Source organism: Miniopterus natalensis, chromosome 2 (genome assembly GCF_054644295.1).
Source record: "Miniopterus natalensis isolate mMinNat1 chromosome 2, mMinNat1.hap1, whole genome shotgun sequence".
Classification (NCBI taxonomy): Eukaryota; Metazoa; Chordata; class Mammalia; order Chiroptera; family Miniopteridae; genus Miniopterus; species Miniopterus natalensis.
Window position 1 is genome coordinate 151,871,571 of NC_142082.1, and position 24,871 is coordinate 151,896,441.

A 24,871-nucleotide genomic window follows, 5' to 3' on the forward strand; every position below is an offset into this window, starting at 1 on the left:
AATTTCTGTTTAGGAAGCAAGGAATGCAATTGTTACTCAGAGCTGCTATGCCACACTCACATCACAGTATCTTGCTATCACTGTAACCAACTAATGCCAAAAGAACGGTTTTGTAATAAAATTATAGATGTATCCTAAAAGAAAAGAAAAAAAAAGACTCAATTACAACAGGAAGGCTCACATAACCCACATAAGGGACACTGCTGGAGCACCCAAATCAGGTAATCAAAGGAACTTCGCCACTGGGTCCCACAAGACACCTACTTACATAAGGCCACCCAACCAAGACTGGGAGTAACAGCAGACCTACCTAGTAAATAGAAACAAACACAAAGAGGCAGCCAAAATGGGGAGACAAAGAAACATGCCCCAAATGGAAGAACAGGACCTGAATGAAATGGAGGCTAGCAATTTACTAAATACAGAGCTCCAAACAAGGATTATAAGGATGTTCAAGGAACTTGAAACTGCAGAAATAGGGAGCCCAAAAATAAACCCACAGCTTTATAGTCTATTAATATTTGACAAAGGAGATAAAAACATACACTGGGGTAAAGATAGTCTATTCAATAAATGGAAAATTGGACAGATACGTGCAAAAAAATGAAACTAGACCACCTTCTAACACCAAAATGGGTTAAAGAATTAAATGTTCGGCTCAAAACCATAAAAATCCTAGAAGAAAAAAAATGTAGGTAGAAAAATCTTGGACATTTCTCATAGCAATATTTTTTCTGATCTATCTCCTCGGGAAACGGAAACAAAAGAAAAAATAAACAAATGGGACTATGTCAAACTAAAAAGGTTTTGCACAGCAAAGGAAACCATCAATAAAATGAAAAGACAACCAACTGAATGAACAAACATATTCACCAATGATACATCTGATATGGGGTTAATATCCAAAATTTATAAAGAACTTATACAACTCAACACCAAAAAAGCAACCAATCCAATTAAAAAATGGCAAAGGACCTAATTAGACCAAAGAAGACATGCAGATGACCAATATGAAAAGATTCTCAACATCCTTAATCGTCAGAAAAATGCAAATTAAAACCACAAGAGGATATCACCTCACACCTGTCAGAAAGGCTATCATCAATAAATCAACAAACAAGTGTTGCTGAGGGTGTGGAGAAAAGGGAACCTTTGTACACTGTTGGGAATGCAGATTGGTGCAGTCACTATAGAAAACAGCATGAAGTTACCTCAAAAAATTAAAAATGGACCTGCCTAATGACCCAGCAATTCCAATAGCCAAGATTTGAAAGTAGCCTGGCCAGGCGTGGCTCAGCGGTTGAGCATCGACCTAGGCTCCAGGAGGTCGGGGTTCGATTCCCGGTCGGGGCACATGCCCGGGTTGTGGGCTCGATCCCCAGTCGGGGTGCGCAGGAGGCAGCCGGTCAATGACTCTCTCATCATTGATGTTTCTATCTCTCTGTCCCTCTCCCTTCCTCTCTCTGAAATCAATAAAGACATATTAAAAAAAAAAAAAAAGATTTGAAAGTAGCCCAAGTGCCCATCAGTAGATGAGTGGATTAAAAAGCTGTGGGACATTCACACAATGGAATACTCCTTGGCCACAAAAAAAAAAAAAAAAGGAAGGCAATCTTACCCTCTGTCACAGCATGGGTGGCCCTGGACAGTATTATACTAAGTGAAATAAGCCAGTCAGAGAAAGACAAGCACCATATGATTTCACTCACATGTGGACTCTAACGAACAAAATAAATTTAACAAACAAAATAGAAACAGACTCATAGATCCAGAGAACAGACTGAGAGCTGTCAGAGGGGAGGGGGGGTGGGAGGCTGGGTGAAAAGGGTGAAGGAATTAAGAAAAAAAATACGCTTAGACGCAGACAGCAGTGTAAGGATTGCCAGAGGGAAGGGGGGAGGTAGGAGGGGGGAAGGGATGAGCGGTGATGGAAGGAGACCTGACTTGGGGTGGTGAACACACACTGCAATATACAGATGATGTATCGTAGAACTGTACCCCTGAAACCTATATAATTTTATAAACTAGTCATCCCAGTAAGCTCAATAAAAAAATACTGACATCCATTTTAGTAACTGGATGAAGTTGGCTTCCCAGAATATTAAAGGAGTGTATCTATATGGCTAGTTTGTTTGATTTTATAAGAAGGAACATGACTTAACATTTTAGCCTTGCAATGGGAGACTAAGAAATATGGCTATAACCTCAATGTGTACCATGAAATGCAGCCAACTCAAGTCCAGTAAATTACATCATAGAGCACAACCATAGGATGGTGCTTGTTGTTCCGTCAAAATCATGAATCCTTTCCAAATATTAAATGCTTTTGGCAGCCACATTTTTAAATTCTTTTTAAACAAAGCATCAAATTTGGGATCCACAGAATTAAATTCAAATAAATATGGAATATTTAATCTCCTGAACTTAACTGTGAAATATTATTTTATTCCTTTTTTTTCCTTTATCTCCTCAGCATATGATTTCTTTATATTCTTCTTAGCTCCTGACAGGGAAACCTAGAAGCCATCCTGGCTTCTCCCTTTCGTTTGCTCTCAAATTCAATTAGTTAGCAAATCCTTCAACATATCCTGAATCGGGTCACTTGTCACTTCTGTTAGATTCTCCCCAAGTCCAAGTCACCATCACCTAATACTGGAACTACTGCCAACAGCCTCCTGACGTGGCTCACCCCTTCCACAGCCGGCAGGGACCTGCCAGAGTGCTGTTCTAAAACACCGGACCACAGCGCTCTAGCGGCTGCCCTTATGCTTAAAATCAAACCCAGGCTTCTTGTCAGGGCTCAAGAAGCTGGTCACTGTCCACCTGCCCATCCTACTCTCTCACATCCCCTCCTCTCTCACATCCCCTCCCCTCTCACATCCCCTCCCCTCTAACATCCCCTCCCCTCTAACATCCCCCCCCCTCTCGAATTCCCTCCTAACATCCCCTCCTAACATCCCCTCCTAACATCCCCTCCTAACATCCCCTCCTCCCTCACATCCCCTCCCCTCTAACATCCCCTCCCCTCTGACACCCCCTCCCCTCTGACACCCCCTCCTCCCTAACATTCCCTCCTCCCTCACATCCCCTCCCCTCTCACATCCCCTCCTCTCTAACATCCGCTTTGCGGAAACTGGAGCCCTTTTCCCCTGTATACCGGCTGGTTTGGATCGGACTGTCTGCAAAAAGGGGCAACATTGGAGAAGTGACTAGAAAGTGATGTTTGTCAATGGAGTTATTCATTAAGCATCCAAAGAACTGGTATTTGAGTGCGTGGAGTGTGGCATTTGAAACTCATTGATCAGAAGGTGGTTGTTTTGTGACAAATTCCAGAAACATGGGCCTCCATTGTCCGGTCTGAAGCTGGCTCAGTTTTATGATGCAAAGGAGGAGTTGACTTTTTTTTTTTTAAATGTTAAACACTCCCTCGCTCCAGCTCTCTGAGGTTCTTGGTTGAGGGTGATATTACCCCCTGGGGGGGAGAGGGAGTGTTTGGAATGTGGGAGTGTTTGAAATGTGTGAGAATGATTTTTCTTTTTCTTTTTTAAAAACTGAGATGTAACTGAGATATTATGTTGTATTTGTTTTAGGTGTAGAACATAAAGACTTGATATATGTATATGTGTTGTGAAGTGATTACTATAAGTTTAGTTAACATCCATCGCCACACATGGTTGTAGAATTGTTTTCCTTGTGATGAGAGCTTTTAAGATCTACTCTTGTAGCAACTTTTAAATAAATAATACAGGGTTGTTAACTCCCATCACCATGCTGTAGAGTGAAAGTGGTTTGTTATCACGGTGACTTAGGAGTGGGACACCACTGGCATTTAGTGCGCGGGGCCAGGGATGCTAAACGTCCTGCCAGGGACCCTCGGCCCCACAGCACAGTTGCGCACTGCAAAAGAGCGCTGCACCTAATGCCAGTAACACCCCGGCCATTTGCACAAACACCAAGCTCATTCCCATCTCGAGGTCTTTCCATTTGCCGTTACTCTCAACCAGGAAACTGTAAAATCTTTTCCCAGTCGCCCTTTCTCACCACTTGGGACGTTATCTCCCTGGAAAGGCCCTCATTTCTAAAACAGCCTCCCCCACTAGCATTCCCGACAGGCTTTACCCTGCTTTATTTACATTTTAGCACACATCACTATGCAAAATTATTTTTTATTTTGGTATGTCAACCCCCTGAAGGCATGAACTTGGTGCTCACAGCAACCAATAATGCCTGCAAGATAGCAGGTGTTCAGCAACCATCTGTGAAATGAATAAATATCTATGATAACTTTTCTCTTTTGAGTTTTTATTTATTTGAGAGAGAGAGAGAGAGATTTGTCGTTCCACTGATTTATGCATTCATTGGTTGATTCTTGTATGTGCCCTGACTGGGGATCGAACCCTCAACCTTGGTGTACTGGGATGAAGTTATCACCAATTGAGCTACCCCGCCAGGGCTCTGATAACTTTTCTTATTTAAGATTAGGAATGAAGAAAAAAACCTTTGTATTAACATAGTGTCATTTAACTTCATCATTTCTAGTGAAAGGGACGAAAGTTTTGCCACCCTAACGCTGCCTTTTGGAATACTGATTTTAAGCAAAATATTAAGAAACAAAATACTCAGAAAGAACCTTTGATGCACCCCACCCCCATCCCTGCCTAAGAGATTCAGAAGGAAAAACCTACTCCAGGAAGGGAATTTTAGGATGTTCACCTTAGCAGCCCAACTTGAATTAAGTGTGATGGACAGGAAGGCATCCAGCAGGGACATGTTTACTAGATACCCGTGTCTCACTGTTCCTGGGTTGCCTAACAAAAATTTACCTGCTGTGTATCAACTACTTGTAAATTGCCTGCTTCCTTTGAAATCTGAGACCCCTACAAGCCGCCACCACCACACACATCCCCCCCTTTCCAAAATGACATATATATCCAATCTTACCTCACTGTCTGTGGAACTTTCATGCTCATGGGAATTCCCCATGCACATGTATTAATCTGATTTTCTCCTGTTAATCTCTGTGTTAATTTATTAGCCCTGCTAAAGAACTTAGAGAACTTAGAGTGTGGAAGGAAGAGAATTTTTTTATCCCCTACACTAGTTATTTGTTTCCTATGCCAAATGTTCCTTTTTTGCAATGAATTCTCACTCAAAGAGTTGTGCTAACAGTCTATAACTTCTACTTTTACATAGAACAGGGAGGTTGCTTAAATTTAAAATGTCCAAAGTCACCACCTAACCCTTTCACAGAATGAGAAAGAGGCGTTTTCCATGAGCCTAGTATTTTTGTAAACCTGCAAGTACACGTGGAACCTCTCCTGGCTAATGTGGTCCATGGAGCAATGGCAGGACTGTTTCTGGGCCACGACGCACACACGTGACGATGGTGGCCCTTTACTTTGGGAGGAGCCACTCTTGAATTCACCGGAAAGATGAGCATCGCCTTATGTCAAAAACGCTCACAGACACATTTCCAAAACCAGGAAGAGTTTAAAAATAACGAAATATAATTTTTTTTATATCACATTTTGAGAGTGAAAAAACGAAAGTTCAAACCAGGCCTAAGAAATGGGCTAAGGGAAAAGTGGTAGGTGGGGGTGAGTAGGATTACAGCTGGGTCTTAAAAGCTTATTTTATTGAACTGTACAGAAGCAGGATGTAAGCACACAGGAGTCTGCTGAGATGTGTTAAAGAGGAATGAGTATAATTTGATTCCCTTTATGTCCCAGATATATATGATCTATGCTTAGATAGGGTCTATCTTAGATACTAAACACTAAACAGTGCTTTTCTTTGACAGGTGGCATTTGGGGACCGGTATACAGTTACCTAGGGTTAGTGTTAGAGTGTTGGGCCCACGCATTGTGTACATTTTATATATCTTAATACAGATCGCACTCTCGAAGCTCACAGCAATTCCCACTCCTACACACATGCACACTCTGTGCGGACAGTCTGCAACCCTTAGTGAGAGTCAAACGGTGGTGTAAAGTCTAAGGAGACACACAATTTTTCATGTAGTCGCCTGTTGGAGGTGGGGAATGGCAGTCTATCTATTTTTCCCCTTTCACTGAGTGTGAAGTCCCTTGGGGTCCAAATCTAGGCTCTGTCTACTGTTTCCTCTCAGTTTTACCTGATTTGGCAAATGAACTCAAAGCAGAGGTCAGCTTTCATGCGCTACTTACTTCTAAAGGTTCTTGTCTTAGTTCCGTTCTAGATGCTGAGCATCCTTCCTAAGAAGTCATTGTATTCATGCATTTTAAGAGCTAGTTTTATATTGTATCTAGCACTTTTTTATAAACTTTTTTTTAAAGATTCTTCTTTTTTTTTTAATATATCTTTGTTGATTTCAGAGAGAGAAAAGGAGAGAGACAGACAGAAACATCAATGATGAGAGAGTCATTGGGGATAGAGCCCGCAACCTGGGCATGTGCCCTGACCGGGAATCGAACCTTGATCTCCTGGATCCTAGGTCAACGCTCAACTGCTGAGCCATGCCCCACCGGCTGTATCTAGCATTTTTAATTGTTGCCAGCAGAAGGGTTAGTCAGAGGTCCTAGACCACTATACTGCCAGAATCAAAAGCCAAAAGTTAGATTTAAAACATAAAGCAGCCCTGACCAGTTTGGCTCAGTGGTTAGAGCATCAGCCCTCAGACAGAGGGTCTTGGGTTCGATTCCTGGTTAAGGGCACATACCTTGGTTACAGGTTCCCCATCCCCAGTGGGGGTACGTGCGGGAGGCAACCAACTGATGTGTCTCTCTCGGGTCGATGTTTCTCTCTCTCTCCCCTCCTCCTCCCTCCTTTCCACTCTCACTAGAAATCATTGGAAAAAATACAAAAATATCCTCAGGTGAGGATTAAAACAATAAAAAAAAAAAAAAAACATAAAGCTAATGATATTATTCTCCTGCTTTGAAACGTTCAGTGCTTTTCTGTGGCATACAGAATCAAGTTTAAGCTCCTTGGCACTCCCGTAAGTGGCCTGACCCTGTTCAAGAGACAAAAGGGAGACTTTCCCAGAGGAGATGCAAAATGAAGGCAGAACGTGAAACAATGGAACTGAGAGAAAAGCCAAGAGAGCGGAGAAAAATGACAATTAATCCTAATTAACAAAGCCAGCGTGGGCAAGTCTCGTATAGACAGGGCTCAATATGCAACTTGTCTGGTTCAACAGGTTAGAATCTAAATCAAGACTGCAGGACACGAGCGGCTTTCAGAGCTGGGAGAGTTGAGAATCGGAGGGACGTGTGAGAGTTCAGGGTCACCAGGAGCAGCCCCAGCCCAGCCACATGGCAGGACAGTGGGCACCAAGGACCCAAACTGAAGGGCAACTAGGCAGCCTGGTCCCAATGAGGGAAGACTGGGAAGCTGCCACCCTCTAATTCACATGACCCTAAAACACAAGCAGCGGGCATGGGAGCAGGAGACCCCTTGTTTAGGAGCTATGTGGTCTGGGCCTGGGACTTCCAGGCCATTTGTTAGTTGGATGTACTTCTTGCAGCGTCGCTGGACCTGGCTCTCGGCGCCTTCCCGTGGCAGACATCCATACAGTCGGCTGAGCTCAGGCCTGCCAGGCAGGGACTGACAGCCTCGGTCCAAGGCCCTTCACCATCGGCCAGCTGCAAACCACCTCCCCAGGCTCACCTCCCACCTCTCGTCCCATTTCAAATGCCACCTACTGCAGCAACACAGCGGCTGACAAGCAACAATCCCTCCAGTCTTCCCTCCTTTGCAGGCTGTTTCCTCCTGAACGCGGCTGCCTCTCTCATGGCCTGGAAACCCTTATTCCTTCTTCATGCGCCCTTTCCTGTTCCCTTGATCCGGAAGTTTTCTCTGATTCCTTTAAGTTGAGTTTGCTGCCCTACCAAGGACACTTTGGTGTCCTATCAAGCACAGCCAATGCATTATTATTTTAATATTATTATTTATTATCATTATCACCATCATTTATCGGGTGCTTGCTATGTGTCAGGGACTGTATTAATTGCTTTACATGAATTTTTCTTTAGCACCCATAGTTATAATCTTCCTCCATTTATAGAGGAAAAGAGTGAGGTGCACAGAGTTCAAGTACAAGCCTAAGATCACGGAGCTAATAAACAGACTGAAATACAGTTCATTCTGACTCAGAAGTCTATAATCTTTCAAATAAAATATCATAACCACATCTATTCATGTCCGTTGCCTCCAACAGTAAATAAGTAAGTTAAAAATAAAGACTATGCCTTCCTCATTTTTGTATACCCAGCATAATGCTTGGCAAATAACTGATACTCTCTAAATATTCAAAACATAAATGAATGAAACAATGAATGACTAGCATTGATTCCAGTCCCTTGGGAACTAAAACATCAACTGTAACACAGAACCAGTAACCAATGTTGAAACTGTCTTTATGGACAGTGGATCCTATGGTCCAGAATAAGAGACAGGGAGTAGATGAAAGTTAGGTAAAGATTCAGGTATAAGGAACCAAGCAAGTTAACACAGTGTCTTTTACTAACTGGTTTTAATTAGTCAAACATATAGTTATTTTTAGAACAAGTAGTCTATTCCAAGCTCTTCTCAAAATAGCTGGCTATCTTAAAAACTTCATCTTTTTTTTTTCTCCTAGCCTAACTCAATGCAATACCATCAACATCCATTGGGGGAGGGGTGAAAGAATACAACGTATCTCATAAGCTACCAGGTTAATATAAACCCCTTTTCCCTGAAGGAGGTTACTGTCTTGCTTGAATGTATATACAGTTATATCAATGGGGTGGGGGGGGGGAGTACAGAACATTGTGACTCCTTTGCTCAAAATCCTCTAAAACTTTCCCACCTTGCTCAGAGCAAAAGCCAAAGTTCTGGTAACAACCTCTAAGCTGCTCCATCATCCGACCCCCTCCCCTCTCTGACCTCATTTTCCATTCACCCCTCACTGAGTCCCCTCCAGCCAGGCAGCCTCCTTATGATCCCTCTAACGGAGACTTTCACTGACCACTCTACTGAAAATAGCAACCTTTCCCCGATCCACAGGACATCTCCCTCTTCCCAGCTCCATTTTTCTCTATACCATTTAGAACCACCTGATATTCTATTTTACTTATTCACTATGTTCACTGTCTCTCCTCACCCCCCTCCCCAACACCCTCTCCCACCACGCAGAATGTGAGCTTCATGAGCCGCAGATTTCTGTTGGGTTTGCTCTCTACTGTATCCCCAGCACCCAGACCTGTGCCGAACACACAGGAGGTGCTGAAGATCACACTGAAGGAAGGAGTGAATGAACCATTATTTAGCTTTTATGCAATGACCTGTCTGCTCACAGCATTTACTTTGGTGTCCATTTGCCTAACTTGTAATCACATTGGCATCATAAATTAAAATGCAACTTACAATTTTTTCACTTGGAATTGATGAATGACAACCAAAATCTCATTGGTCTAGAGTCCTTTTCGTTGGCTTTTCCTGACATGTCTTACTGTGACTATTGTCTAAAAATGTAATTGTAACTTTGAGACTCTGGTCTAAATTTTAGCAAATTATAGCTTATATTATCCCAAACACTTCAATGTGGCTTGCAAAGGTATGTTATTTATTTCACTAAAATGAATGGAAATAACTACAGTGATTAAGATAATGGACCTGAGAACTCTTTTAAGAAAAGGTTCCAGTTCTAAATGATTTTAAAATATTAACAAAAATGGAATCTTCTTACTGTGTAGATCATTAGAACCAGATCATTAAACCGTACCTAATTCTGAATTGCCAACACTAATTAAGAACCTTATCAATTAAAAAAAATAATAATCCAAGGAGTCAAAAGGTATTTACAATTGGTCTTCAAAACTCAAAAGGTATTTATACTTGGTTTTCACACACATTCTATTATTGCCTTTTCTCTCTAATTGTTGCTTTTCCTTCCTAATTATATTTTCCTGAGGTTTTGAGCTTAAAGGCTCTGTGCACATACCAGCATTAGCAGAGAGAAAGCCAGATTGTGATTTAAAGGGGGGAAGGCGGTGGTTGTGGATGCCAAAGATACAATCTGCAAGATGACAGTATCTTCAGCTCGACAAAAGAAGTCATGTACAAGATTAAACTCATCCTGTCTCCAGACAGTAACCTCACACCAAGGTCAACTTTGAAAAATCTCCTAAAACAATCTAGAAAATGGTAATCAGTGACGCTTATCAACAAGGCACATCCACATTATACTATAAACCTCTTTCAGTTTCAAAAATTGATGGCTAAGGGCTCTTCAGCAGTGGCATTTGATTCCACTTTAGTCTGCAGGATGCAAGAGGAAAACAAAGACCCATCATTCTGAACCTTCTATTACAGGCCCACGTCAAACTGCAACAAAACATTCCTAAGGAAATTGCTACTGTTACTGTGTACTTCCCATAAATGTAAACAGGTTTCTTACTCTCGATTCTAAGTTTAGAGGTAGAAACACATCCGATAAATATTACATTACAGAGTAGTGCTTTTTCTCCATAAAATATTTGAAAACGGTAAGCATGTACAACTGACACAACACTGAAAATAACCCCAGAAGTTAAAGATCAATCCATCAAAGCAATTCTTTTCAAATACTGTTTCTAAACTTGTAAAGTTGGTATAAACAACTACAAACAGAACAGAGAAACAAAATAAATGCAACAAAAGAGACGCAAACTTTAAAAAGAAACTTGAACAACCCTGAGGACAGAAAGTTAAATAGTCTCATTTAACAGGTATCTTAACTGTCTAATGTAGTTTTTGATGTTTGTTAATCTGAAAGGCATTACAGAGTCTCCATTTCCAGAAAATAGAGAAGTAAAAAGACTGTGCAATTAATGTTTACATATGAGCTCCTAACTTCTCAGCTGTTCTTACCAAACACTTCTATCCTACGGAGTTATTTACTCCTGGAGGTGGCAGTTCTGAGGAGCGGTCCTCAGGCCTGGAGAGGAGGGGGGCTAACATCCTGGAGCCCCAGCCCCACCTCCAAGGACTCTGACTGAACCGTCCCAGAGCAGGGTCCAGGCAGCAGTATTTTTATAAATCACCCAGGCGATCCTAGTAGCAGTCTGCACTGAAGCATCACTGGTTCTGATCCAACTCTTCTAAAATAAGCCCTCAAGGGGGTATGGAGGCTCTGCTCAAACACTTTCCAAAGTTGAGACACAAAAGCTCATTCAAAAACTCTGAAGTCAACAAACTATTTTATAGATGGTCATTTTTCAAATACAAATGGTTATTTGTACAGGGCATGGTGACCCGTCAGTTCCCCTCACTACTACCGAGTTCTAAGATCTTTGCACTTGTCCCTCTTCCTAAAAATGACTTCCCCCAATCTCCACAGGACTGGCTCTTCTCATCATTCAGGTCTGAGTTCAAATGTCGCCTGGGAGAGGCTCTTCTGATCGCATCTCCCCAGCCAGTCTCCACCTCTCCACTCACGGCGACGCTCACATCTGAAGAGCATGTGTGCTTGCTGCCTATCTCCCAGCTCTCAAACATCAGCTACGTCTTACATGTCTTGCTTGACACTGTATCTCTAGCAAGTGGGATAGTACTCAACATAGTAGCCACTAAATACACACTTTTGAATAAATGAAACAGAACAAGAAGTAATGGGCAATCTAAAGCAAAAAGAAAAACTCAGATTGGAATATAATGTAAAGAACTGACAATGAAGATTATAAAATATTGGACTATGTGTAAATGACAAAATACATAACCATAGGTGTGCACACATATGAAAACAAAGATTCTACCACAGATTAGGGGGCTGGGGGAGCAGAATGGGAAACCCCAAGGTTGGTGGGGGCTGTGGTCTAGTGCAGGGTCCCACAGCAGAGGAGGTGCAATAGCGGAATAATCAACCAATAAATGGATGTATGAGAAGGCAGAGATGGCTTCAGGGGTCTTGGGGCAATGGGGGCGGGGGGTGCCAAGAGACCACTCCCCCAACCCAGAGGTTGTGAGAGGGGCAGACAGAAAAGAAATGAGGCCCACTGGGTGAAGGTTGGCGCCCCTAAGGCAGCTGCCAGCAGGAGATGATGGCAAGTGGGTCCCTGATGGGTCTGGGAGCCATCTGTAGATGGAAGGTGAACAAAGGGGGCTGGGGACTGGGTTTGCAGTTTCCTGGTATGAAAATGTTTATCTTCCTCAAGTAAAAGATATCTCTGAGAATAAATGATCATCTCTGGGGAGCATCAAAAGGGAAAAAATAAAGATTCTGGAGGTGGTAAACTTCCCTGCCCAATGCAACCAAGTAGCTTAAAAATGCATAGTTTCACTGAAACTTCCCAAAATTTACAGATGTGGTCATCTCAAACTTTTCTATCATGCATCAATTTTCTTATGAAAATCAAGCAAAACTAAATCAAAATGATGATAAACTTCTAATACACTTTGAAAATAGTCTAAATGTTCAAAAGTCCAAAATACTGTGAAATGCTAAACATGAAAACAAAATTTTAACCATGTTAGAAACACTGCAATGTGGTTGGTGGTAGAGAAGGGAAAACAGAAACATATGGAATTACTTGGAACACCTGAAATAAGGTGAAAAACATTCAGACTAGGAGGGCACCTTAGAGATCATTCAATGTAAACCCCTTTCCAAGCATAACCCCTCCAAGCCGGTATTCCCAGCAAGTGGTTGGCTAGAATGTCTTTAAACATTTTTGGTGACAGGAAACTCACAACTTCCTCACGAAGACTCCCTCATTCCATTCTTAGGAAGTTATACCTGTCAGTTCTTGATTTTGATCCAAAATCTGGCTTTCAGGGGCCCACTGAGCCTTGTTCTGCTCTCTGAAGCCAAGTACAAAGCCATCAATGAAAACGAACTCAGTGGACCAGTCCTATAATACAGGCCTGATCAGAGAAGTAAAGAGAATCCCGAAGGAAAATGAGTCTGGGCCAGGTGTTCAAAGGAGGAGAGAACTACAAATTGTTTAAAAAACAAACAAACTGCGGAGGGGTACAGTACAAGTGTGAAAACGGACGGATTTCTCTGGCTGGAGCTGAGGAGAAACGGACAGGAGGGAAAACAAAGAAAGCAGCTGATGCCGATCCCTGCAGGCTAGGTGAAAATTACTGCAGCAAGCAAGAGTCATCTACACTTTGTAAAAAGTAGAATAAATTTGAAAAGTAAAGGATGGGTAGATAAATAAGTAGACTATGTTACTTTAAAACAGAGCATCACAGAAGTTTAGACCTGATAAAAAATCATAGAGATTATCTATACCTACCCCTTAGTTTTACAGGCGGAGTAATTAAATCCCAGGAGGAAAAGGTATCAATTGCCACCAGGAAGCACACTTTTGTGGGGCATTTTCCTGACTTGTGCCCTCTTCTCCCCGTTGCCTGTAGTAACGTGTTGAATCTGAGATGCTGCACAAGACCCTAACCAACTATCTCAAAACTCAGGTATCACGGGGTAAAGGTGCGATGACATCATAAGCCCCAATTGCCTGAATCACCCTGGCTTCTCGCCAAGACCCAGTATGGACAGGATGTGGCCACGCTGCAGGTCTGGCTCTTGCAGGCCGTGGAAACCAGCCACCCATTAGGCCATACACAGAGCTCCCTCCAGCCAAGGAGACAAGGAATCCGATCCTCTGCTAACTCACCCGCAAAACTTGCTTTTTCCTTGGTATTGGTTGCCATGGGGCAGCCAAATGCATTCCATTAGTTTCTTTTAAACATACAGAGACATGTTTTCTCTGTCACTTACCACCCAAGCTACCCTCAGGGGAGAACCTGGGCCCCCTGCCTGCACCCCCCACTGCCACCCACACACCCTGAGGCTCTCCGGTTTTCTTTCCTAATTCATCCGTTTTCTTCACATTTTAAACATCAGTGCCTTAAAAATACAGCCCTGTCCTAGGAATAACTGCATTTTTAAAGTACATACGAGTACATGAATCATGTCAGTTTGCAAAGTAGTATGTATGGCACAATCTCATTTTTATAAAAACAAAGAAACTGGACAACAAAAAACCCTGCGTAAGAATTCATATGGTATTTAAAACAAGTATAAGAGAGTACTCACCAAAGTGTCAGCAACACAGAGGTATTTGGGAGGAAAGGAAAGGGAATCTATTCATTTGTATGATTGGATTCAACGTGGATTATTGCCATAAACTGTCATAATTATACAACTGTAATTTTTAAAGAGCAACCAAACTCTTATGACCAAAAAAAAAAGCACCTTAAAAGCGCTAATGGAATTTCAAGTACCAGTCAGAGAGCGAGGTGCACTGCTCCCAGCCCCTCTATCCAGAGGCCAGCACGGGCTAGTTTCCCACTGAGGCTGCCCTGGGCGTCCTCACGGTGCCAACCCAGCTTCTTTGCCCATTATTTATTAGTTTGTACATCTCCAAATCCAGAATGTGATCTGAATTAGTCAGTGAAAGCATAGCTAAACTGTTCATATATTCCATATTCTGGAAATTAGGTTTGGGCAACTAATTACACAGATGATTCATATGTTTTACTGCGAGTTGAGTCTTTGAATTCCTCGTGCAATGTATGCCTCCCCTCAAAGAAAACACGAATTAAAAAAATTCACATATCTTGGCCATCAACTTTATTCCCTAAAAGTGCTCTAGGCCACTGGACCTTCCTTTGTAAACGGAATCACCCTCTATCCATCCTGAGACCCTCAACTCTGCTCTTTTCCTCACTGTCCATTTCCAGTCACAGCCAACACTGAGTTCCACCTCCACCTCCAGGTGTATCCCCTCCTCTCACTATCCCTCTGCCCCGCACAGCTCCAACCCACCCTCCGTGACCAACACCATGACCTTCTCAACTGCACTGTGACTGAGATGTTTCACCCTCCGCAGTGAAAGAAAGTGGGCTTCCTCCCAAACCAGGGTTCACCACTTAGCTTTGCAGCCTCGAGAAGAATCCTTAACCTAAGACCTACGTACTTGCCTCTTCTGTATAATGCAAGTAACATCTACTTTGTAAAAGGGTATTATAACAACTATAGACAAGGCATGCAAAGTGCCTACAAGGAGCTTTGTACATGGCTCAATGCTTTATTCTTTTTATTTTCTTATCTGTAAAAATGGGCAATAAGCCTCTGAGTTACTTTGAAGGTTAAATGAGATAAGACATAAGGCACCAAACAGTTACAAAGTGTTTCCTTTCACTTCCTTTTAATGGTTCCCAGTGCCAAGACCGAATGTGGCCACTGCCACGTTCCCACTTTCATCTCCTGCCACCTGATGTCACATGCCTTTCCTTCACCACAACGAATGATTTAATAGTAAGACTGTGCATCCTTTGTGTCCTCTCCTTCAAGGCCACATTTATAGGTGTAACCTTACGTGTGAGAAAGTCCTTTACTGTATATTTCAACATGTACGTAAATATCATATTTTCAACCCAGAACGCAATATCCATAAAGTGCAAGTGTACTGAAGAGACAGGGAAGAATGTATTTAAGGCACAAGGATGACAAGGAAGAATATCTGTAAGCACAAAATTCTGAAAAACTCTTCAGACTATGGCTGCTGTCCATGTTCATGCGAACATGGTAAATGCAATGAAATCTTGCTAAATACTATCTGAGAAACAATTCTGCCAGAGATGAAACGTTGAGTTGAAGAGATAAGGCAACGTAAAGCAACTGGGTGAAAAAAAAAGAAATGTGACTGAAAGGGATTATGTTTGTTTGTTGAGGTTGTTTACAGTTTCCCAAAGCTTATATTAATGATATATTTTAGACGTTTTAATTAACTTGATAATAAATGGGATAGTAAAAATAAATATTTCTTCTTTAAAAACAATGAGAAAAATAATAGCTTAGGTAAATAAAGTGTTAACTTTCTCTATGTTTATTCATAGATTAGGGGGGAAAATCTGTTGGGGTTTTTTTTTTTTTTTACCCCCATATGATTTCATGATTAGAATTTATAGACATAGAATAAGCTAACAATCTTTCTAAGCATCTGAAGGGGAAAAAAATTAATTCCTTAAAGATGAAGCCAGGTTACTAAATGGCTTTCATCCAGGTCCCTAATGTGACAATCTCTACAAGTAAGTTAAATATTTCTTGAATGATTTCACTATGGCCCTGGAAAAAACACAAAGCTGGCTCCAGAAAGTGCTTCTTCAGCAGGTGGTGTCTATCCTTGGTATCAGGGTTAAGAAAATACGCAAGAAAAGGAGTCTTAGTCCATAGTCTACTGTAACCTAGCTGCAAAACTTTTCTAAAGTTGTCACGCGGAAATGTTTTCTAAAATGCTACCAGAAATGCTGACTCATTCCTCTCTTAAGCGATCTTTTTAAACTTTACTACATTTCAAAATTCTGCTATATTTTTAAGTTAAAAAAACAATAGCTTAAATTTAAATTCTACAGGGGGTGTGTTTTTTAATGCATGTATATTTTTAGTTTTCAAATTATTTTAGAATCATGACTCTTCTTCAAATACTATTTTGGCCTGGGACAGACAGTGTTGATTTACGCACATCCCAAACATAAAATCAGCCAGGGCATCATTGGGCGTGGGTGCCTCTCAGGTCACGGGAAAGCAAGCATTATTTGTGAAATCAAACCACGGTCAAGTATTCTAGTGAACATGTTGCTCTGTCCAGCTGCCCAAGTATAATGAAAAGGAGAACACGATGATGTCAAACGCCATCCTTCTTTCAGATCCTTAGTACTTTTCTTTGAAGTGTGTTCTTTTGGGAACACAATTACAGCAGCCATGCAGGCACAGGGCAGAGCCCTAAGTGTTACCAAGCTAGGCCAAAAAGCAATCCAGACTGAGAAAAGACACGACTCGAAAAACATTAATGACTTCATCATCTTGATTTTGTACATCTTCAGGCAACACCGCTCACTTGCATTACTTTCATAGCAGCACATGGCCTGGGAAGGAAGGCAGCAATACTGCCAGGTGCTGACTCTCAAAAACAAAAGGACCTGTAAAGGCCGAGCCAGGTTGCTACACTGCAAATTACTAATGTCCAACTTGGACTTAGTACAGTGTTTTTCTGTTGGCATTCCCATAAACTGGTCCAGTTATTTTTAAATGAATCGTATTTGTTGAAAGAGCCTAGAAATAAGCCAAAGATTTATTTTATACTTGGCTTTATAGATATAATACAACATCATTTGCTGTATATACCTGAAAATGAACAAAACTTCCTTTTAAAAAATCAGAGTACTCACAAAGCATATATTTCAAAAATGACTTCTGTGTGGGAGTATCTTAGTTTGCGCAATTATTTTGGATTTACTTTTAAACAGGAAATATTATTGAAACCAATTTAGCTCATTTAAATAATACTCCCAACTAAAGGGCACATCATGGTTAAAGGATAAAAATAGCAGGTCTCACTATCAAATAATCAAGTTTAATGATTATTTTATTACCTTAAAATATATTTTATATAGTTGTATAAACCAGTCATTAGGAGCCTAAAATTAAGTTACATTTATGCTAAATACAACTCAAAATACATATGTAAACATGCATCATTTGGTAAAAATCCTCCTGAAAAATTCTTTTTTTTTTTAAGACTTTTAATTGATTTTTTAGAGAGAGAGGAAGAGAGAGAGACTGATGTGAGATCGCAATATCGGTCAATCGGCTGCCTCCTGCACACTCCCCACAAGGGACTGAGACCACAACCCCTTCACGTGCCCTGACCGGAATTGAACCAGCAGCCCCTGGCGAACAGGACAACGCCTAACCAGCTGATCCACACCAGCCAGGGCCTCCTGATAAACTCTTATTACCCTCCTGCTATATAAAACATAAAATGCCTCAAAATTTTTACAGAAAAAAATTATAATTGATATTTGCATTACTCTGTATTAAACTAGTGTGATACTATTCCTACAAAATATTGTTTTCTCATTTTTGCTGAAGAAAGCAATACAGGTAGTTTTTTTAATACTAGTCACTTTCTATGCTTCCTAATTTTCTTAGTCTTTCTCTGACACTAACCAATATTGACGAGTGAATGCTTGATAAAGGTATCTTCTTCCAGTATAAATTTATTATTTCATAAAATATTTATTGCACACTCCCTATGCTAGGCTTTGTGTTAAAGACTTAGGAAGCAAAATAAATTAAGACAGATTCCTTGCCTAAGAGCTCATGGTCTATCTAGTGAAGGCAAAAGACAACTGCATTAAGGTTTACTATGCATGGTCAGTACAATGACACAGAAAAAAAAAACCTGGAAGGGTTGTTTAAATCGAGCAGGAAGGCCAGGTAACAGTTATACTCCATTTAATTAAAAAGTCTACCTCCTTCATCGAGGACATGATGGCTTAACACTGCCAGGTTTGCACTTCTTGTCTTGGCAAAGCAATGACGGTGGGCACAGACATCAAAACATCTCCGAGAATTACAATCGCCATCCTGCTTCCTGACTTCACAAGGTTTGGTCTGACTGGGTTTAAGCACATCAGCCTGAGACCTAATCTAACCTGGAAAATACCAGCATGTCCAGCTGTTGTTAAGAACAGACACGTACATGGTAAGAGAAACATGAACTAGAAATTTACAGCCTGACAGACAAAAATCCGATTTCTAGGTAGAATTTTTTACCATATATGTATTTTTTGGCATTTAGGCATCGGACTAAAAATAAGACAGACCTGAAAGTATAAATGCTTACCATATTATGTACTAAATTAGAAGGCAAGTTGATTAGCTATGTCATAAATGTTTAAACTGTAACATCACAAAACAAGATGACCCCCCCAAAAAAAAAACTGTTTGAGTGTGTTGCAAGAAAAACAGTTTTGATATTATATACAAAATTAGAAGTACCATTAAAATGCCAATATGCGCCTAAAAATAAAGACTTGCCACATAGAAAAGCAGTGTGTACATTTAAATGTATAACCAGTTACTTGCTACCCACAGTGCCTGGGGGATGGGATAAACCAGACTGAGTTCCTTCAACAGTATGTGTGTTCCTACGAGTGTTGATATGAAACCAAAGCACATTTATTATTTTCTTCCAATACATTAGCCAGTCTTTAAAAGAAGCCAAATACCAAAAGACTAAAGGAGGGCAAGCGTCCACTTGTCATAGTCTAGTTTTATAAAACACAGTCGTTTCCAACAGAAGAGCCTCATCTGCAGGGCAGGTCCACCCACATATGTGATCTATACCATCGGTCAGACCATTTGCAGGGGAGTTAAATTGTCCCCGGTCAGGGTGACCTTAGAAGACTCGCGCGGCCCAGCCTGCCTCACTCGGGTGAAATCCCGGCAGCGGGATCACCCAGCCGAGTAGCTTTTCTCCCTGGGCCAGGTGACTGGAATAAGTACCGTAAAGCCCAGGGGGAGGCAGGCTGTCGAGTGGGGCTGGCGGGAGTTCCTCTAACAGGCCCCCTCTCCCATCAAGGAGCGCCCACATTCAGCGGAGGCTGAGGTTCCCTAGACCCCCCATCCTGGAATTGCGGGTCCTCCGCACGCGCCTGCTCAGCGCCTTTGTGGGTTATGCGCTCGTCGCCGACCCCGGGCTGGCAGCGGGGCGGCGTGTTAAGTTTCCTTGACACATTCCCACCCGGCTGAACGCAGCCCTGCAGCGCTGAGACCCGACGACTCCCGCGCGTCTCCCTCCCTCCCCACAGCCACTGCCTCCCAGATTCCAGCTTAGACATTCATTTCCCCGGCTGTTTTTCTCCGGTGGGGAAAACAATGGACCGTTTCAATCTCCTCTCATCAACAAAGGGCTCTAAGATGCAGAAGCGATGCTTTCAATGGCATCCTTGCGGGCTGCTTTATAAACGACGAGGGGGCGGGGGAGGGGCGGGGGCCGGCGCCCAGCTCACCTCTCGCAGCTGCTCCAGCTCCTGCTTGAGGCCGTCGCACTCGGCCTCCAGCTCGTCATACTGCTGCTTGAGGGTCAGCTTCTCCTCCAGGACCACCAGCCCGTACTCCGCAGCCTGGATCTTCTCGTGCGTGGTCTCGGAGAGCTCCTTGCTCAGCCGCTCTATCTCCGCCTTGTAGTGGTCCACAGTCGGCAGCGCCTCTTCCGCGGCCATAGCCCCGGTGGCCGGAGGGGGCAGGAGGGGGGTCGCGGGGTGGGGGAGACGGAGAAGGCAATGGGGGGGCGGGGGAGGCAGGGAACGGAAAAGAAGCGTGCGGAGGGCTGCAGGAGCGGAGCGACGTCCCGGCTGCTCCTCCGGCAGCTACACCGCCCGAGGCGCCGACGGGAACCGCAGCATGGAGCGCGCAGGGGACTGGGTCAGGGGCGCGGCGGCGGCTGCGGCGGCCGCATGTGTCCTGCGGGCCGGCCCCTGCCTGCGGTCGGCGGCCGCGCGGCACGGCCCTGGCCGCGGCGGCCGGGGCGGCGACGGGCTCCCGACTCTGCGGGCTCAGAGGCGCCGGGCCGCCAGGCCCCGCGGGCAGCGGCCCCGCAGTCTCCCCGGACGCCGCGCGCGCCCGCTCCGCTCCCGCCTCTCCAGCCACCTGCTCCCCGCGGCCGCGCTGCAGCGGGTGCGGAATGGTGCGGCCCGGGCCCGCCCGCTCCCGCCCTCGGCGCCGGGCGGGGGGCGGGGAACTGGGCGGAGTCAGCCGGGGGGGGGGGCTCCGACCGGAACGTCCCGAGGCGCGTCCCGCGGGGCGCGCAGGGCTGCGGCCGAGGCGCCGGGGGGCGCGCGGGGCCGGGGCCTGGGCCCGGGCCGAGGCGGAGGCAGCCGGGGGCGCGCGGGGAGGGAGCCTCCGCCCTGCACCCCGCCGGGCTCTCCGAGGCCCGGAGTTCCTCCCAGGGGCTTCTCGCCCCAGCGGACGGCAGAGCCCCCGACCGCGGCACCGGCGCCCCTGCTCTCTCGCGGCCGCCGGAGCCCAAGCTCTGAAAACTGCCCGGACTCGGCGCCTTCCCCCGAGAAACAGCGGACAGTGCCGGACGCGCTCGGGGCCCGCGCATCCTTCCGCTCTAGCCCGGGCGCTTCCCCGGCCGCGGGGACCCAAAGCCTGCCAGGGGCGCCCCGGGGCGCCCGCTTCCACCCCACCCTTCCTCCCTGCCCCTCCCCCGGCCTTGGCCTGGTTCACCTCACGCTCCACAAGCTTATTCCCACCTGAGGAAAGTCTTTGCTAAAGATTGCTCGCCCCCGTCCAAGTGTTCTGTGCCCAGGCTGTCGCAAGACCACTATCTACTCAGAAAAGAGCCCAGGAAGCCTCCAGGTGCCACTCCCTCTTGCCCCAGGGGTTCTGCTCTGTGGATCCTTCAACAAAGGGAAGCGGCATGAAGTTTCCTGAGCGCAGTATCAGGAATAAACATTTTCAAACAGTAAGAGCCAACACAGTTACTGAGACCGGGCGCCAAGCGCTCTTGAGCGTGGCACAGGCGCTCTCGCCCAGCCTAACCACACCTCTGGGTAGGAACCATGATCCCCAATTTACAGGTAGCGAGAGAAAGACAAGGTTGAGTGATTTTCCAAAGTCCGGCAACTGACTCTTCAGTGGTGACGCCGAAGCTGAGTCATAACAACACAGCCCTGAACTGGATCATTGTGTTCGCTTCGCTCATTACTGACCCAAACCCGGCGACTAAATGTTACCTGCCCTTAAAAAGGCCACTTGAGTCAGTGTGACGAGCAATGATGAAGAGTCACAATAGGAGGCGAAGGCAAAGTCGGAGCGAGAGGGAAGAAAGAGTAGCGAAGAGACAGGATGGAGAACAACCGAGGAAAAAGAGGCAGGCGCGCCCAAGGGGCAGTTTCCGTGTGACCCACAGGCCGGGGGCTGCGGGCAAGAGACCAGCTCTGGGAGGGAAGGGCCTGACCGGATGCCTCCCGCCCTCCTCAGCTTTCTCTCAGTGGCCAGGAGTTGTTCTCTCTCCTCTCTCTGTCTCTCTCTGTCTCTCTCTGTCTCTCTCTGTCTCTCTGTCTCTGTCTCTCTCTCTCCTCTCTCTGTCTCTCTCTGTCTCTGTCTCTCTCTCTCTCTCCTCTCTCTGTCTCTCTGTCTCTCTGTCTCTCTCTCTCACACACACACACACACACAGGAGCTCTCTGACTTAGGCCCTCACAAAGCTTTGACTAACAGGCTCTCAGGCTGTGATTTCACCTGCCTCCAAAACAGACAAGACAAGAAAGCTTCCTTGCAGATGCTGACAATTACAGCATAAGATTCTCTGATAGGGGAGGGAGGGAGGGAGGGAGGGAGGAAGGAAGGAAGGAAGGAAGGAAGGAAGGAAGGAAGGGAGGGAGGGAGGGAGGGAAGGAAGGAAGGAAGGAAGGAAGGAAGGAAGGAAGGAAGGAAGGAAGGAAGGAAGGAAGGAAGGAAGGAAGGAAGGAAGGAAGAAGGAAATGGGGGGACGCTTAAAACTTGCAGTCACTGTGAGTCCAACCTGGCGGAGAAGCGGGGAGCAATGACCGCATCAGGTCACCTGTGCCGCCTGGAGCTCCCGCTGCAGCTGAGAAGCCCCCATGTGCGCCTGCAGCGCCCGCCCTCCATCGCAGTGACGAACGAACGCTCGTGAACTGCCAAAGAGGAAAAAGGTGAAACCTGTCACCGCAGTTAGCTCGGCTGCCGCCTTCCAGCATGCCCCTGGCCACCCCTCGCTCTGCGAAGTGTCAGCGCAGCCCTTCCAAAGGGATCTTAACACGTGGACATGGCCTGCGTCCCCCTTTCCCTTGGATAGAACAAGGCATGGAGTTTGCCTCGGTGACTCTCCTCTCTCGGAGTTCCATTGCTGCCGGTTCCCTGGGCCCCGTGCTGTACCACTTTCCTGACTGGTACACTTTTGTTAATACATCCTGTCCGACTTCATTCAGGCGTGTGCGGTATTCTAACACTTTAAGATTTTGCTTATTACAACTTTGCGTCTTCCTATGTTGGTATTTAACTTGAAGAAAGTAAACTTATTTCCTTAAACTGTCTACCATATTCCGCTAACACTGCACAGCTACATTTCTCTTAGTCTCATGTGCATGTCAGATGTATCATGTATATACAGATAAAGAGATAAAGCAGAAATATAGGTATGAGTGTAGACATAGATTCAGATAGATAGCTACATCAATGCCAAGTATGTAGAAAATTATTTTTTAAACCATTCCTGGAAGTAGGGTTGCCTCCTATTTCTTTATCCTAGCAGCCTCCAATTACATATGGAACTTCCTTACTTACAAATATTTAGGAAAAAATGTATTTTATGACTTAGTCCCTCAAACCAACGTCTCATCAACGTTGTCAGCATAAATATTGTATTGTTTTGTTCTCGCTCATTCATTCAATTATTAAACAGATGTTTATGAAGGACCCATTGTGCCCTAGGTACAATAGTAGGCATTGTGAAATCAGTGACCAATGAGATGTCAATGGTCCCGCACCTCCTGGAGCTTCTGTTCTGGGAGGGATGAACAAACAAAAAAGAAACCAACAAAACATTCAGAAAACAGCAACAACAAAAAAGATAAATTAATACAATAATTCCAAATCATAACACTGACAGGCAGGATGCAGCACAGTGGTTAGAGAAGAAGCTAGTCAGCCAGGGTCAAAGCCAGCGGAGCCACCTGCTGGCTGTGCGTGCCTAGGTCGCCTCATTCTTAAAGAAGGGATGTCAATATAACCACCGATGAGACTGTTGTGAATAGAATAATGTTGGACACCTAGTAAGCAGCATATGTTCTGTTTTTTAAGTTTTTAAAGAAAAACAGGATAAGATTGAGGTAGAAAAAAGAAACAACAGGATGAGCAGTGGAGGTCGCTCTGAAGAAGTGAAATTTGTCTTAGTATATAAACAACATGAAGGAAATGGATATGCAAAATGTGCCGAAAGAGCTGTCCCGAAAGGGGGAACCACCAGTGTTTTAGCCTAAAGCAGAAATGAGCTTGGCGAATGCAAAGAATAAAGGCCAGCGTCTGAGGCTTATTAAGCAGGTAAGAAGACGGAATTTGGGTGTCGTACACCTGAAACTAATATAATGTTATATGTCAATTATATCTAAATTTTAAAAAGAAGAGGCTATGGTCTTGCAAAGTGCAAACACTCACAGAGTAAACAGTTTTCAAAGCAAATGAGTTTCACACCACACGAAAAACCAGAAGAGACGAGATACTTCTGTTTAGTTTCTCAGCATGCATTAGAAAAACCTTTATAGCATTTTGTTATCGAATTTATTGGGGTGACATTGCTTAATAACATTATATAGGTCTCAGGTGTACAGTTCTATAATACATCATCTGTATATTGTGTTGTGTGTTCAGCACCCCTCGTCAAGTCTCCTTCAGAAAAATCTTCAAATAGCCCTAGTGACTGAATCAGCCCTAAAGTCAGAATAGCTGGTAGGTTATGAGTTGTGATTTTAACTGCCAGAAAGGACTTCTAAATCCCCTGCCCTTCTTTCTGATTCCGTCAATGATGTCTGAAACTCCTTTGATAATAAAGAGGTCTATCATCTTATAGTTAGAGATAAATTTAAAATGCAAAGAATTGTTAAATTTACAGTTATGTGTGCTTTTTATTTTTTCCTAATTCTGATAATGGGTTATGTCAAGGAAGGAACTGAATGGTTGAGAAGGAGACTGGGAACGTTGAAGACAAATACCATCTAATTCACATTTGCACCTAAGGCTGGCCTTGCACCCAGCTCTTCAAGATTTGAATAGAATTCCTTAATATGCTTCTTTCTGCTAAATTATGTCCCCTTTTCTTCCTTGTGATGATCCCAGTATTTATAGATATTCTGAACCTGTTCAGAAGCATTCTTTTGCATAACAGCTTCAAAAAAGATTAAGGAATTTGAGTTTTGGTCTCAGAGCAGTGGGAGGCTTTTGCTTATTTAATCTGGAAATGAAATGATTTGATTTGTATTTTAATATCACTACTACGTGCAAAAAAATTGGAGATACCAAAAGATAGACGTGGAGTCACTCACTCCTTAGGAA

The 24,871-nt window shown here is 44.1% G+C and overlaps 1 protein-coding gene across 1 annotated transcript in view; it reads right to left on the reverse strand.

The window, feature by feature from the left end:
* The window catches only part of BICD1 (BICD cargo adaptor 1), a 140,454-nt gene extending 120,435 nt beyond the window's left edge, over positions 1-20,019 (reverse strand). The window contains exon 1 of the mRNA XM_016201434.2: positions 19,807-20,019. Within this exon, the coding sequence (XP_016056920.2) occupies positions 19,807-20,019 (213 nt within the window). The remainder of the gene's footprint in view (positions 1-19,806) is intronic.
* Between the last annotated feature and the right edge of the window lie 4,852 nt (positions 20,020-24,871).